Raw genomic sequence first — 15,695 nt, 5'->3', positions numbered from 1 at the left:
AGTGCACTCAAACCAATCAATCCATGGCTACTGGAAAGGAAGAGAGAGAGACAGACAGATAGGGTGGAGGGAGAGGGATGGAGAAGCAGATGGGCGTTTCTCCTGTGTGTCCTGACCAGGAAACGAACCTGGGTCATCCACTTGCCGGGCTGAGGCTCTACCACTGAACCAACTTGCCAGGGCCTAAAAGAATATTTTTAATAAGGAAACTCCTTGAATGGCTTCACTTGCAGCCCTAATGTGTTCTATATAGGACTTCCATAATAAGTTTTGGGAAAAGAGAGGAGCAAATGGTAGTTCTGCCAGTGTTGGTACCAGCCAAAATTGGATTCTAACAGAGACTTTGTGATCTAGAGAGTAGGCATTAAATAAATGACTTGGTGGGAAGAGTGAACAGAGTGTGTGTGTGTGTGTGTGTGTGTGTGTGTGTGTGTGTGTGTGGTGTGATGGAGAGAGATGGACATAAAGGAGAACATGGGAAGGAAAGTTTGAATAAACACAGAACAGAGATCCTCATCATTAAATTAAATGCAAGTTAAATTAGGGTGTTTCTATGACACCATTACTCAGGTTTCCCCATGGATATTTCTATGTAGTTAATGATTACAGTTATTTTGCATTAGGATCCAGAAATAACTTTTTCCTTTTTCAGAATTCTCAATGGAAATGAAATCACTGAATTAAAAAAAAAATCATTTGAAGGACTGCTATCTCTCAAATATTTGTAAGTTTACTATACTTATTTTTCTATGAGTTTTTAGTTACACAATCTATAAAATAAATAAGGGGTTCAACTGATTTAATCTCTTCAATTTCTACCAGGAATAAAATTATGCAATTTTGTAAGTTATGTAGACCTACTGCCAATCTCCAGCATTTAATATCTTCCATGTACTTTCATTTTTTTAATTATATAGATAGAAAAAATATTTAGTTATAGAGGAAAAATGGTAATGAGAGCTGAGTAATCATAGGTATCCATAGAAACCTTTTTATATGTGTTCATATACTATCTACTTATATTCACATTTAGTTTAGAGCCCATGGATCAAATTGGGTCTATTGTATATTATTTTACAGCCCTTAAGTTAAGAATAATTTTCACACTTTGAAAGGGCAGCAAAAGAAAGAAGAAAAGGAATAAATAAAGAATATGTGAGACAGACTGTCTGTGGCCTGCAAAGCCTAAAGTACTTACTGTCCAGCCTTTACAGCAAAGGTTTTAAAACACTGACTTATTAAAATGGGAGGAATTCAAGTTAACCCTGAATTGTCACTGTAGGACAAGAAAAAATACAACACTTACATTAATTTGAATACCATTAAACCAGAATTTTTTGATAATTTAATCTACAGGAGATTAACATTTATATATTGAGTGTTTAAGCAGATGAATTATGTAAAGAGTCTGGGAAAGAACATAATAATTTACCAAGAGGACAGACTGGTGTTAAGGGTTTCAATGCAAAAATTGTTACACCAGTATGAAAAATAAGTGTTTAAAATGATGGTTAAATAATATAGTTAGAAATTTTTACACTAAGTGAGCCTATCAGAAATGCTTCTAACTTCGTTTATTACAAAATAAAAATATCTCTAGCCTTGTCTTAAGAAACACTTGCCTAGCAAGTCTATCTATTTAGAGATAAAGTGATACTTTTTGCTACAAAAACTTAATGCTTATCCTTTGTCCATGGCATCCAGAGCTATGTATGTCACTACTTCTTATTAAACTAATTAATGATGCTTTTTAGCAAATATTCTTTTTGCTCATGTAGAATGCTAAATGGAAGTGGGTATAAGGAGCCTCCCATGACACTGAAAATAGTTTTCTAAATTATCAAACATTCCCAGCCTCAAGGGGCAACCACTTTCATATTGGTCAGCTAGGGTATCACTGCACTCTGGTTCCAACCCTTACAAATAAAATGGAGAGAAACAGTTGAGTTAACTAACTGCTAAATAGATTAGGTCATTCATAGTATCTACTGTGAAATACATGGTAAGCTAATTATTTCATGCTAGCATAAGAATTCCCTTTCATTAAAAAATGTTAATCCATAAACAAACAGAATAAAAGTATGCCAAGCCCTGTACTTAGTACTGTCGGCACAAAGGTAAGACAGGGTTCTTACCCTTCTACATAATCTCACAGGGAAAGTCTATGCAGAAGCTCAAACCATAATGCACAAGAAGGAAGGGCTGCAGAGGCACACAGGAGGGAGCCGTGAAGGACTAAAACTGCATTTCCTTTAAAACATTTTCCTCCCTCTACTTCTGAGCTATTGTACAAATATTTGAGTTTGCATATGTTCTCAAGTCAGTTTTAAACATCATAGACAATGCGGATGAGCAAGACCTAGTCCATACTTGCAAAAAGTTCATGCTCAAAGGAAATAGGACGCATAAATAAGTGGGTTAAAAAGAAGAAATGCATATGCGCCACAACAGGCATAGATTGGTTTTGGAACACAGCAGAGGAAAATGAGACTTCAAGTTGGAGCAATGAAGATGTTACTAGAGCAATGCCGTTTGAAAACGGCTTTGAAGGGCCCTTGGGGATCATCAGATGGACATCTTGGGTAGAATGAGTTTGCAGCAGGAGCATGGAGAAAGACAAAACAAGGAAAAATACTGTGCCTACCTGCAGAGTACAAATAGGCAGAGAAGGAGATGAGAGCCAGATCTTCTGGGGTTTGGAGGCCAAGTTAAGGATAACATGCCAAGCCACCATGTTATCACACCCGCTCTCTAGCACAAACCAGCCTACAACAGAATCACTTGGAATTAAAACTCAAGCTCCGCCGCCACGGTTACTGATTCAGTCTGTCCAGAGTAGGGCTGAGAATTTGTATTTTCAGTAAGTTCCCAAGTGCTGCTGGCTGGCACTTGAGAACCACTCTGGAGAGTTGATCTGGTGACTGTGCAGGATGGATTAGAAAGGGAGAGACTAGAGATGGAAACGCCAGTCAGAAGACAGTTACACCGTCCAGATGAGAAGGGAGGGACTAAGCTGGAACCGATGGACAAGAGTGGGTGTTTTCAAATAAAAATCCAGCACCGTGTGGTTTTTCGTTGTCCCAGAACTGCACAACTGAAGCAACTAAATTTATGAATTAGTAAAGCAGTGTAAAATAAAAAATGAATTTCTATTAATAGAAAGTATCATTCTGAATTAGTTCAAAGTTCTGATTCAATTAGAAGAGTAAATTCCTTCCAATTATTTGAGACTTGGCATTTTTTATTTCTTCTGATATTGAACCAGCTTAGAAAAACAACTAAACCAAGAAGGTGTGTGTAAATGTGAGACCAGTTCTTTTAATGTTAGAAATATGTAATTATATATGAAGATAAAGACTTGGAGCTCATAATCTAAACTTGATGAGACCACAAACGGTCATCCGGTCAATTCCTTTGCTCTTAGAAGATCACCTTCACAATCTTTCAAGATCTATAGTTGTATATATTATTAATATTTAAGACGATCATGAAGGTGAGACACTTATAAGAGGTGAGGGCAGGGTTAGGGGCTGTGGAAGGCTCAGATCACAATTCTGTTCAGAGTTTAGACTACAGCCAAGTATTCAGTATTATCATTCTAACCTTTGCCAGTTATTTCTACTAATAGATATGTAGTAGCTAATTGGGGCAATATTTTTCTTTTACTTTTTCTAGAGACTTATCATGCAATAAAATCCAGTTTATTGAGAGAAATGTGTTTGAAAGCCTTCCTTTTCTGGAGCATTTGTAAGTTATAAATATATCTTCATTATGTTTAGAATTTTTATAAAACTTAATTGTAAACCTCTTTGTTATTCATTTTAAAGTAAGATTAAAATTTTGTTAGTAGAAAGATATTAAAGAAATGTAGCAAATTCTTTTTGTCTGGAGCAAAAATTACCCTGAGAATTATCTCACAGATCAGAATGAACCATTCTACAGCAGTGGTTCTCCACCAAGGTGATTTTGCACCCAGGTGACAAGATCCAAACACATTTTTAGCTGTCAGAACAGAAGGTACGCTACTGGCACCTAGTGGGCAGAGGCCAGAGTTGCTGTTCGACGTCCTAAAATGCACAAGACAGTCCCCATATCAAAGAATTATCTAGCGCAAAATGTCAATAGTGTTGAAGTTGTGTAACCCTTTCTAGAAACATAAAGATCACTTAACACAAGTATTTGGGCACTTACTGTTACAAGTATACATATAATACACCACATGCATAAACATGAAAGCATGAATCATAAGCAAATACTTTCCACAGTGATACTTATTTACAGTATGGAGGGGTATTGAGGTTGTTTTATCATAAGTGAATTAGAATCACTGCCAAAGGATAAATGGTCCTAAAGAATATCCTTGTTCTTTTTTGTCTTTTTTATAGAGATCTGAGCTGCAATTCATTAGAAAAACTGAGCTTGGGAACATTAAAGGCCTGGCATAGAATGCAGTTTTTAGAGAAAATGTAAGTGAAATTAAAGATGGATACGTGTAAAAAGCTATGTGTAAAAACATCATACAGTGATTGGTTAGCTGAGTGTAAGCCCAGTTTGAGCTCTCAAAAAGGGTGGCTTAACATTCATTTTTCAAAAACACTGCATACAGAGGCTGAGAGACTTGTCTGACTCAGAGGTGGCATGCTCTGCTTTCCCCAGTGCTGGCCCTCAGCGTGGGCAATAGAAGGCACCCGGCAAATTACATTCAAGGTAGCATTGTTGCAGGAAATCCAGTGGTGCTGCTGCTCTGCTATGTGAATGGTCCTTGAAATTCCACGTGTGCATTTCACTTTGATTCCTGCTCATGTGCAAGGTTCCTGACTGCTCATCTGTATGCAGCATAGAACTGAAAGAATTAGGTTTGGTTCAAAGCAAAATGTCCAGGTGTTTCTTAGACAGGAGTCTTTTTTAAAGGGTAAAGCAGAATGAATTCTCAAGAACCCACCACAGGGCCCTTCTCTTCTCGATCATCCAGAACATTGTTTTTCAGAAAGTATATGCCTCTGAAGTGAATTACCTGTGGGCAATGGGAACCTTTGAGGTATGGGAAAATACACTGTCTGTGTGAAGGTGTGTGCATAAATTCATAAAGAAAATACAGAGCTATAACCTGATTCCAGTATTTTTTCTGACTACACTCAGTAAAGACTGTGGGTTTTATTCCCTCTCAGTTGGAAAATTCTGTGATTTCTCTGTGACCCCAGCAAATCATACTGGGTGTATTCAGTGGCCTGAAAAGGATTTTAGACTCAGGTTGAAGTACAGCAAAGACTGTCTGACTGTCTTGTGGTTCAGAAACCCAGTTTCACACAATTCGTTTTGGGTTAGATGCAGGTGTTTAGGGCGTGTCTGCAGCTGGACTGATAGCTCCTGCAGATGCCCATCTGTAGCGGCCTCCCCTCTTCTCTCATTCATTTGCTGTTGCCTGACTTGGGGCAGAACACTGAGGGCCAGTTTCCCTTTCGGCAATGCAGCAGAGAGCATGCTCACCAGGAGGTTTGGTAGTGTCAGTACAATGTGTTAAACTCACCACCTTCACTAAGCATTGTAGGACACTGAGAGTCCCTTATAAGAGTCTGTGTTTCACTATAGTTATGAAGGCAACACAGGAAAAAAAACGGCAGAAACACAGTTGAAAAATATTAATAAATTCATTCAAAAACATTTACTGGGTGCCATGTCCATGGTGTGTCAGCACTGTGCTAAGTGCTGGGACTTAGCAAGAAGAATTCGACAGGGACTTTATCCCCAAGAAACTTTTACACTGGCTGGAGGAAGATGGATGTGATGGGAAAGCACACGAGAGCTATGCCAGCATCTCTACAGAAGGGTATCAAGATATTGGGGAGACAATGTAGAAAATGGTGATAGGTTAGAAAAGATTCGTGCCTTAGCTGGGTGGTTCAGTGGATAGAACGTCATCCTGACATACCAGGTCATGGATTTGATCCCCAGTCAGGGCACATACAAGAAGCAATCACCGAGTGCATAAATAAGTGGAACAAGTTGATTCTCCTCCCTCTCTCCCTTTGCACCCCCCCCCCCCATTTTCCTCATCCTCTCTCTCTCATTCTCAAATCAATGGAAAAAGAAAAAAGATTGATAACAGAGGAGGCACTGAGTTGTTAATTTTGAGTTTCTTCGTTCATCTAAAATGACAGAAAAATATAATGAGAGAATCAGAGCTAGCTGGTGTTAGAAATAAATTTATACCCTACCACGTGATTTGAATAGAGCTGTACTTTTAAAACTCTGTATTTCACACTCAGATGATCGTCACAATACCATAAGCGTGTGTTGGGTACAGGGATCCTTTGTTTTGGGCCAAATCTTCTTAATGGACAAAGCTAATTTGCTTTAGGAAGCACTGGGTCTTAAGAGAGTTCCATTTTAAATTTTTTGAGGAAACTCCATACTGTTTTGCACACAGACTGCATCAATCCTCATTCCCATAATAGCGCACAAGGGTTCCTTTTGTCCTTCTCCTTGCCAGCACTTGTTTGTTGATTTATTGATAGTAGCGTTCAGATAGGAATGTGGTAATATTTCATTGTGGTTTTAATTTGCATTTCTCTGATGATTACTGATGATGAACATCTTTTCATATGTCTGTTGGCCACCTGTATGTCCTCTTTGGAGAAGTGTCTATTCAGGTCCTTTGGCCATTTATTAATTGAATTATTTGGTTTTTTGGTGCTGAGCTGTGTAAGTTCTTTTGAATAGACTCTCTTTACCCCATTGTATGTTCTTGCTTCCTTTGTCAAATATTAATTGACCACAAAGCCATGGGTTTATTTCTGATTTCTCTATTCTGTTCCCTTGATGTATATGTTTTTTGTTTTGTTTGTTTTGTTTTGCTTGTCAGTACCCTGCTGTTTGGAGTTCTATGGCCTTGTAGTAGAGTTGGAAAACAGGTAGCATAATTCCTTAACTTTATAGAACAATATCTTTAAAACTTTGACTCTGAGATAGTCTATGAGAATAATAAAAATCAATGCCATGTTTTACTTTCATTAAGATAAGCCCATAGGCCTTGGCCGGTTGGCTCAATGGTGGAGCCTCGGCGTGGCGTGTAGAAGTCCCGGGTTCGATTCCTGGCCAGGGCACACAGGAGAAGCACCCATCTGCTTCTCCACCCTTCCCCCTCTCCTTCCTCTTTGTCTCTCTCTTCCCCTCCCGCAGCCGAAGCTCCATTGGAGCAAAGATGGCCCGGGCGCTGGGGATGGCTCCTTGGCCTCTGCCCCAGGCACTAGAGTGGCTCTGGTTGCAACAGAGCGACGCCCCAGAGAGGCAGAGCATTGCCCCCTGGTGGGCAGAGCGTCGCTCCTGGTGGGCGTTCCGGGTGGATCCCGGTTGGGCGCATGCGGGAGTCTGTCTGACTGTCTCTCCCCATTTCCAGCTTCAGGAAAATACAAAAAAAAAAAACAAACAACAAAAAAAAGATAAGCCCATAAACATAAAAAGGAATGAACGAGGAATCAGCACACTGTTTATCTGTAAAATGAGGGCATTGATGCGAAGTGGAAATGATACATAGTGCAAATACGCAATCACTCATATTGTGGTTTGTGGAAAAACAGTTGATGTAAAGTCCCTCAAATTTGAGCTGTTGAGTCCACTCTCACTCCTTCTCTCCTTTGCCCAGGCACAACCCTGGTGAAGAGAAGAGGGCACTAAAGGCCAGAGAAGGAAATAGGATACTTGAGAGTGGCTCCATATTTTGATTCCACTAGGTATAAACACATGGATTTTTTTTTCTTTTTCTTTTTTCTTTTTTTTTTCTTTTTTTCTTTCAGAGACAGAGAGAGTCAGAGAGGGATAGATAGGGACAGACAGACATGAGAAGCATCAATCATTAGTTTTTCGTTGCGACACCTTAGTTGTTCATTGATTGCTCTCTCATATGTGCCTTGACTGTGGGGCTACAGCAGACCAAGTAACCTGTTGCTCAAGCCAGTGACCTTGGGTCCAAGCTGGTGAGCTTTGCTCAAACCAGATGAGCCCGCACTCAAGCTGGTGACCTCGGGCTCTCGAACCTGGGTCCTCCGCATCCCAGTCTGACACTCTATCCACTGCGCCACCGCCTGGTCAGGCAACACATAGATATTAATCTTCACATATTCTGTGTTCTGGATGTAGACCTTTATCAAATATATAATTTGCAAATATTTTCTCTTATTCTGTGAGTTGCCTTTTCATTTTTTTGATAGTGTCCTTTGAGGCACAAAAGTTCTATATTTTTATAAAATTTATCTATTTTTCCTGTTTTTGTTTTTGTTTTTATTTATTTTGGGGGGGGCTTAAGTATCCTATCTAGGAAACTATTGGCCTAATACAAGGTCATAGAGATTAACTCTTTGTTTTCTTGTAACAGTTTTATACCCTTAGCTTCTACATTTAGATATTTGATTCATTTCGAGTTGATTCTTATAAATAGTGTGAAGTATAGGGAGAGACCAACTTGATTATTTTGCATGTGTATGTACAATTGTCCCAGCACCATTTGAAAAGACTATTGTTTCCATATTGGAGTGTTTTGACACCCTAGTTAAAAGAACAATGAAAAATATAGGTGAGCATTGATTTCTGGACTGTCAATTCTGTTTTATCAATTTAGATGTCAGGACTGGAGCCATCTGCCAGTAACATCCTGTGATTGCTATAGCTTTGAATTGAGTTTTGAAACCAGCACATGTGAGGCCTTTCATGTTGTTTTTCTTTATCAAAAGCATTTTAGCTATTCTCAGTCCCTTGAATCGTTATACAATTTTAGAAGAGCTGGTCAGTTTCTAGAAAGAAATCAGTTGAAATTTGGATAGGGATTGCATTGAAAGCATAGATCCATTTGAGGAGTAGGGCCATTTTAACAGTATCATCATCTGATCTATGAACACAGCATGTCTTTTCATTTATTTACATCTTCTTTAATTTCTTTGACCAGTGTTTTGTAGTTTTTAGTATAAGAGTCATGCACTTCTTTGGTTAAATTTTTTGCTATTTCATTCTTTTTGACGCTGTTATGCATGAAATTCTTTTCTTAATTTTCTTTTTGGATTACTCATTGGTAGTGTATAGAAATATAGCTAAGTTTTGCAAATTGATCTTGTATCCTGCACCCTTGGTGAATTCACTTATTAACACTAATAGTTCTATTCTAGATTCCAGGAATATGTCTCATGGTCTTCCAGTTTCCCGGGCATGTGCTGAAGCTCTTCAGAGTCTCTATGCACATCATTTCTCAGCTTTTTCTTTTAAGCTTTTCGTTAGGCTCTTTTTTTGCTCCAACTGTTATCCGTTGGCTCAGCAGCTGCTGTGTTAAAACATGTACCAGTATTGTTCTTAAAATTTTTTCCCTGAGGAGGGAGTCTTTTGTGCTAGGCCACTCCCATCAGGTCAGAGACAAACCTTCCATGTGAGGTCTTCCAGGGAACCACCCAGTGGTGGGATTCAAATAATTTAATAAACACTTCTTGCCCTAATGTCTATTTTAAGTATAAAAGAACGATAATCCGAAAGGTAGTTTATTATTTCATGCATTTAATACTTAAATGAGAACAATAAAAGACATACGCAAAACTACTATAGATTGTTACAAGAAAGAGTTTTAAAATATTAATGAAAAAATATTAAATAATACCTGACAAAAACTAATAATACTGTTATTAAGATATTTTCAGTGAGAGCTTGTCACCCCCTGGCTGTCTGACACTTTTTCTCTTTACATTATATGTTTACTGAAGTAACAAATGCAAGGGGATTAAAATATATTTTATCTAAAGTATAATGAGTTTTATGAAATGAATAAATAAATATTATAAGCATAGTTCTGTCAAATTTCTTGCACTTATGGACTGAATGAACTTTATTACGGGCACTTTGAGTATGTTGTTGCTAGTTAAAGTGGCCATATTACCTGAAGCAATATACAAATTTAATACAATTTCCATTAAAATTCAAATGGCATTTTTTAAACAAATGGAAAAAGAAATCACCAGGTTTGTATGGAACCATAAAAAAACCCAAATAGCCAAAGCAGTCTTGAGAAAAAAGAAGAAAGTCAGAAGCATTATAATACCTGACTTCAAATTATACTACAGAGCCACGATAATCAAAACAGCTGTCTGTAATCTGTGTGAAAAATAGACACACAGAACAATGGGACAGAATCAAGAACCCAGAAATAAAATCACATGTATATAGGCAAATCATCTTTGACAAAGGAGCCAAAAACACACAATGAAGAAAAGAAAGCCTCTTCAATAAGTGGTGCTGGGAAAATTGTAAAGCTACATGCAAAAGAATGAAACTGGACTACAGCTTGTTCTTTTGCACAAAAATGAATTCAAAATGGATCAAAGACATAAATATAAGATCTGAAACAATAATTTATATAGAAGAAAACATAGATACTAAACTCATGGACCCTGACTGTAGAGAACAGTTTATGAATTTGACCCCAAAGGCAAGGGAAGTAAAAGCAAAAATAAACAAATGGGACTATATCAAACTATAAAGCTTCTGCACAGCAAAAGAAACTGCAACAAAACAAACAGGCAGCCAACTAAAGAGAGATATTTGCAAACAACAGCTCTGATAAGGGGCTAATATCCAAAATATAAAAAACACTCACAAAACTCAGCAATAAACAAGCAAACAATCCAATTAAAAAATGCAAACAGGACCTGAATGACACTTTCCCAAGAGGACACACAAATGGCCAACAGATATATGAAAAGGTGCTTATCTTGACTAGCTATTCAAGAAATGCAAATCAAAACTACAATGAGATACCACCTCACACCTGTTAGATTGGCTATTATCAACAAGACAAGTAATAACAAGTGTTGGAGAAGCTGTGGAGAAAAAGGAACCCTCATTCACTGCTGGTGGGAATGCAAATTAGTACAACCATTATGGAAGAAAGTATGGTGGTTCCTCAAAAAATTAAGAATAGAACTACCATATGAGCCAGCAATCCCTCTACTGGGTATCTACCCCCAAAACTCAAAAACATTGGTATATAAAGACACATGCACCCCCATGTTCATGTTGCTCTAGTCTGTTTGTTTATGTAATGTACCTCACTCCTTGCACAGGGACCATAGTGGCAGAGACCTGTCATGTAGATTGTGAAGCCAGCAACCCTAAAGGGGTGGAATGTTGGGCAAGCAAGCATGTTAGGCTTGCTCGCTTGTAGTTTGCCTGATTGGTGCATGAGCAGGGGGCAGCACCATGCCTGTATAGTTTATGTAGGGCTGCAGGTGTTTGCAATCAGGGCAGCACAGTGTACCTTGCAAATTGCCTGCTGCCAATGTGAGCGGCCATTGTTTGCTATTGTTTGCCAGAGAAGGGGTTCTTTCTGACCTGACCTGTATGCTCTTCAGCTTGAGAGAGGGAAGCAGTTTACCCTGCCTGCTTGCTCATCGCCATTGTGAGACTCTAATAAAAATAGCCCACCATTTTTCGGCTTCATAGTTTCTCTACCATCTGCCCTAATCTAATATGAACCTGCATGGCCACAGCCACCGGCCTTACAGGGGGACATGGGGATTGGGGTTGGGGGAAAGGTATAAAGAGGGACAAATATAAGGTGAAAAAGAATGACTTGACTTTGGGTGATATGTATGAATACAACATAATCTACTGTTCAAATGATGTGATGTTTACCTGAAATCTATGTACTCTTGTTGATCAATGTCCCCTGTGAAATTTAATGTTCTAAAAAATGAAAGGAGAAAATATGCTATTGCGTTGATGAACGTGAAAAAAGAGTAAGGAATGTAAACCTGTGATGCTCACATTGGGTGGCTGCCCAGATGCCCAACTTAGAGAGAACCCTGATTGCTCATTTTAAACAACCATTTAAAAATGCCATTTTAACAACCAGTTTGCCAAACTCAGTAAAAAAGTGGGTATCGGTTTTGCTGAATGGGTACACACCGGCTGAATCCCTCCACTGGAATCACTGGACAGGTGAAATGACTGATCTTTGGGAATGAGAGTTTTATTCTGTTCTGCTCCCTGTGGTACCAGGGATTGTGGACTAATTTTCGAGGTTACCCCTCAAATGGAGAGCAAAGGTCTATGATGTGCTAAAGCAACACAGATCCTGTTCTTCCAGAAATTAACTGTTTTTCTTGGATAAATGTTCCCTAGATTTCTGCAAGCTTGTTGGTTGCCAGAGATTAAAAACATCGATTGTCACAATTTTTGCAAGTTCTTTGTTGCTTTTTTAGGGATGAGTTTTCAGGTGTTTTTACTGCACCCTTTTCACTGATTTGCCTACAGCATGGTTTCAAATCCCTAAGTCTCAATGACTGTAAGCTAGTTATTTAATTATGGGAGATGATTTGGGAACAGGAATGAAAAGAGAAAATGTAATTCTTATAGAGGCTGTCCCAAATGATACTTGAAATTTGAAAGGTATTTCCCTATTTAGTGGTCTAAGAATTAAAGTAACAGCTATTTTAACCCCTTTTTATTCATATGGGTTTAACAAAGGCTTTGGAGTCAGATTCCAGTTCTGCTTCTTTGTAACTTGGCAGCCTAGGACAACCTCTCTGTTCCTCAGTTTCCTCATTTGTAAAATGGGATCAGAATAATATCTCTCAATAAGGTTATTGTAATGATTAAATGTGGAATGTTCATCACAGATGACAGCAGTCTAATGGATATTACCTGTGATAATCACCTTAATAATATGCTTCATAAGTACACTAATGATTCTTGGGTCGAGTTAACCTAAAGACAGGTATTTTTTCCTTCCTGTTCATTTTTGTTTTGCTTTGCTTTGCTTGTTTGTTTTAAAGAATTGAGAAGAATATTTATTCCAGCATTTGGAATAAAAGTTTGTGTCAAAAAATTTGTTCATTTCATTGATATGTAAACAAAATGTTATTTATGTATTAAACAAACATGTTTTATGTAGTAAATGTCAGGCACTAATAGTCGAGAAATTGACAAGTATTGGTGATTATATGGTGATTACATATAATCTAATGAAATCTGTGCTGTATTTGGGGGTATGTGATGGGAGTGGGGCTTTCACCAGTTCCTCTTACATTTATTCCTTCCTTGGCTCCAAAACCTAAGAATCAGTCCATTTTTGTCTTTAACTGGGTGATTTAAACTGTGGAATTTTTTTAATTTCTAGAGATGAAAGAAAAGTACTTTGAATTATGGAGGGCACTAGATGTAGTATTTCCTGTAGAGCAAGAGCTTCCTAATAGCATAGTCACTTCTAGGTATTTTATTTTATTTTTATTTATGTATTTATTTATTAGAGAGAGAGAGAAAAAGAGAGAAGGGGGGAGGAGCAGGAAGCATCAACTCCCATATGTGCCTCTACCAGGCAAGCCCAGGGTTTCAAACCAGTGACCTCAGCATTCCAAGTTGATACTTTATCCACTGCATCACCACAGGTCAGACCTAGGTTTTTTAATCTGAAAAGTTATTCAGCATATGTTTCTTTTCTTTGCTACGTAATTTTTTTCTTAACTTTCTGTTCTCCACTTTATCATTTAGAGACCTGCATCGCTCCTTAAAAAAGAATGCTTTAGGAATTCTTAGGGTGATCTGTAGGTAAAGACAGAAACTTATTATTTTTTAACTTCAAGTTTTGCATTCATTTTTTTAAAATGTTTTTCTTTATTTATTTACAGAGACAGAGAGTCAGAGAGAGGGATAGACAGGGACAGACAGGAATGGAGAGATGAGAAGCATCAATCATTAGTTTTTGGTTGCACATTGCAACACCTTAGTTGTTCATTGATTGCTTTCTCATATGTGCCTTGACCGTGGGTCTTCAGCAGACCAAGTAACCCCTTGCTCAAGCCGGCGACCTTGGGTTGAAGCTGGTGAGCTTTTGCTCAAACCAGATGAGCCCGTGCTCAAGCTGGCTACCTTGGGGTCTCGAACCTGGGTCCTCTGCATCCCAGTTGGACACTCTATCCACTGCGCCACCGCCTGGTCAGGCTAACTTCAAGTTTTGTACCAACAAAATGAATATAAATTTTCATGCCAGTTATTGAAAATGTAAATAATTTTAACTTTGTTGTGTTTTTCAGAATTCTTAATCGTAACCCCCTAACCACTATCGAAGATCCATATCTTTTTAAATTGCCAGCATTAAAATATTTGTAAGTATTACAACAATCTCGTGGCTCATTAAATGGTTTCTGCTCTTTCTTATTTTCATCAAAGATCAAGTATTTTAGATTTTGACTAAATGTCATAATTTAAAATTTAAGTGGGTTATTATTGAACAAAAGTTACTGGCACAAAAAAAATGACTGAGAAAGGATGCACGTGGACAGGACAGCCAGCAGAGGGAGGGAGCGTGCTGAAGAACACACTCAGAGCTGGGACATGTAGGTGCACGTGGACAGGACAGCCAGCAGAGGGAGGGAGCGTGCTGAAGAACACACTCAGAGCTGGGACATGTAGGTGCACGTGGACAGGACAGCCAGCAGAGGGAGGGAGCGTGCTGAAGAACACACTCAGAGCTGGGACATGTAGGTGCACGTGGACAGGACAGCCAGCAGAGGGAGGGAGCGTGCTGAAGAACACATTCAGAGCTGGGACATGTAGGTGCACGTGGACAGGACAGCCAGCAGAGGGAGGCAGCGTGCTGAAGAACACACTCAGAGCTGGGACATGTAGGTGCACGTGGACAGGACAGCCAGCAGAGGGAGGCAGTGTGCTGAAGAACACACTCAGAGCTGGGACATGTAGGTGCATGTGGAAACACCATTGATGTCAGAAAGGAGAAAGGATTGAGTTGTACATTATGCATTGTTTTAAGAGTAATCCAATGGTGGATACAATTGAGAATGAGAAGTAGGATAATGGTAAAATAAAAACAATAGAAAAAAGATTGTACTCTGCACCATAGTCATTAATTTGATGATGCCAATAAATTTAAATTTCTTCCAGAATAGCTTTCTGAAATTACCGTCTTTGGCAAGTAAACTCTTGAGCTGGCTTGACAGAGAAGCCAGATTGAAGTAAATCACATATTAAGTGTCTTTTTAAGTGTAGAACTTTTTCCTTTGGGTTCATATCGTGCATCTTTGGGCTTTCTCCTTCAGAGACCTGGGAGCAACACAGGTGTCACTTAAAACAGTTGAGACCGTCATCATGAAGACCCGTAAACTGGAAAAACTGTAAGTTGACTTTTCTTATATTTATTTTCAGTTAATTCTTCTTTTAGGTTTGCTTTATCACTTTCTTAAGTCAGGCTTATTGAGGCATTATTTATTTAATAAAATTCACTGTTTTAATGCGGCCATTCAGTGAGGATTGATAAATGTGTAGTTATGACCACCACCACATTCAAGATACAGAATACTTTTGTCACCCTAAAAGTCCCTCAGGTGTTTTTGCAGTCAGTCCCTCCTCCCACCACAGGCCCCTGGCAAGCACCAGTCTGATTTTTGTCACTACAGTCTTGCCTTTTTTAAAGTGTCTTATAAATGAATCATGTAGCACAGAGGCTTTTGTGTTTGGCTCCTTTCACTTAGTGTAATCCTTTGCAGATCCGTCCATGTTGCTGCATCTGTCAGTAGTTCATTCCTTCTTATTGCTGTGTAGTATTCCAATTGTGTGAATATCCCAGGTTGCTCATGCAGTCATCAGTTAATGCATATTTGAGTTGTTCCTAGTTTTTCTGCTTGTATAAGCTGCTAAAAAACATTTAC

At 38.5% G+C, this 15,695-nt stretch overlaps 1 protein-coding gene across 1 annotated transcript in view; it reads left to right on the top strand.

The window, feature by feature from the left end:
• LOC136392247 (leucine-rich repeat-containing protein 37A-like) overlaps positions 1 to 15,695 on the top strand; it is a 50,733-nt gene that overhangs the window by 11,091 nt on the left and 23,947 nt on the right. The window contains exons 3-7 of the mRNA XM_066364305.1: positions 653 to 724; positions 3,676 to 3,747; positions 4,386 to 4,466; positions 14,064 to 14,135; positions 15,087 to 15,161. Of these exons, the coding sequence (XP_066220402.1) occupies positions 653 to 724; positions 3,676 to 3,747; positions 4,386 to 4,466; positions 14,064 to 14,135; positions 15,087 to 15,161 (372 nt within the window). The remainder of the gene's footprint in view (positions 1 to 652; positions 725 to 3,675; positions 3,748 to 4,385; positions 4,467 to 14,063; positions 14,136 to 15,086; positions 15,162 to 15,695) is intronic.

Source organism: Saccopteryx leptura, chromosome 2, assembly GCF_036850995.1.
Source record: "Saccopteryx leptura isolate mSacLep1 chromosome 2, mSacLep1_pri_phased_curated, whole genome shotgun sequence".
Classification (NCBI taxonomy): domain Eukaryota; kingdom Metazoa; phylum Chordata; class Mammalia; order Chiroptera; family Emballonuridae; genus Saccopteryx; species Saccopteryx leptura.
This window is presented reverse-complemented; position numbering and strand designations above follow the sequence as displayed.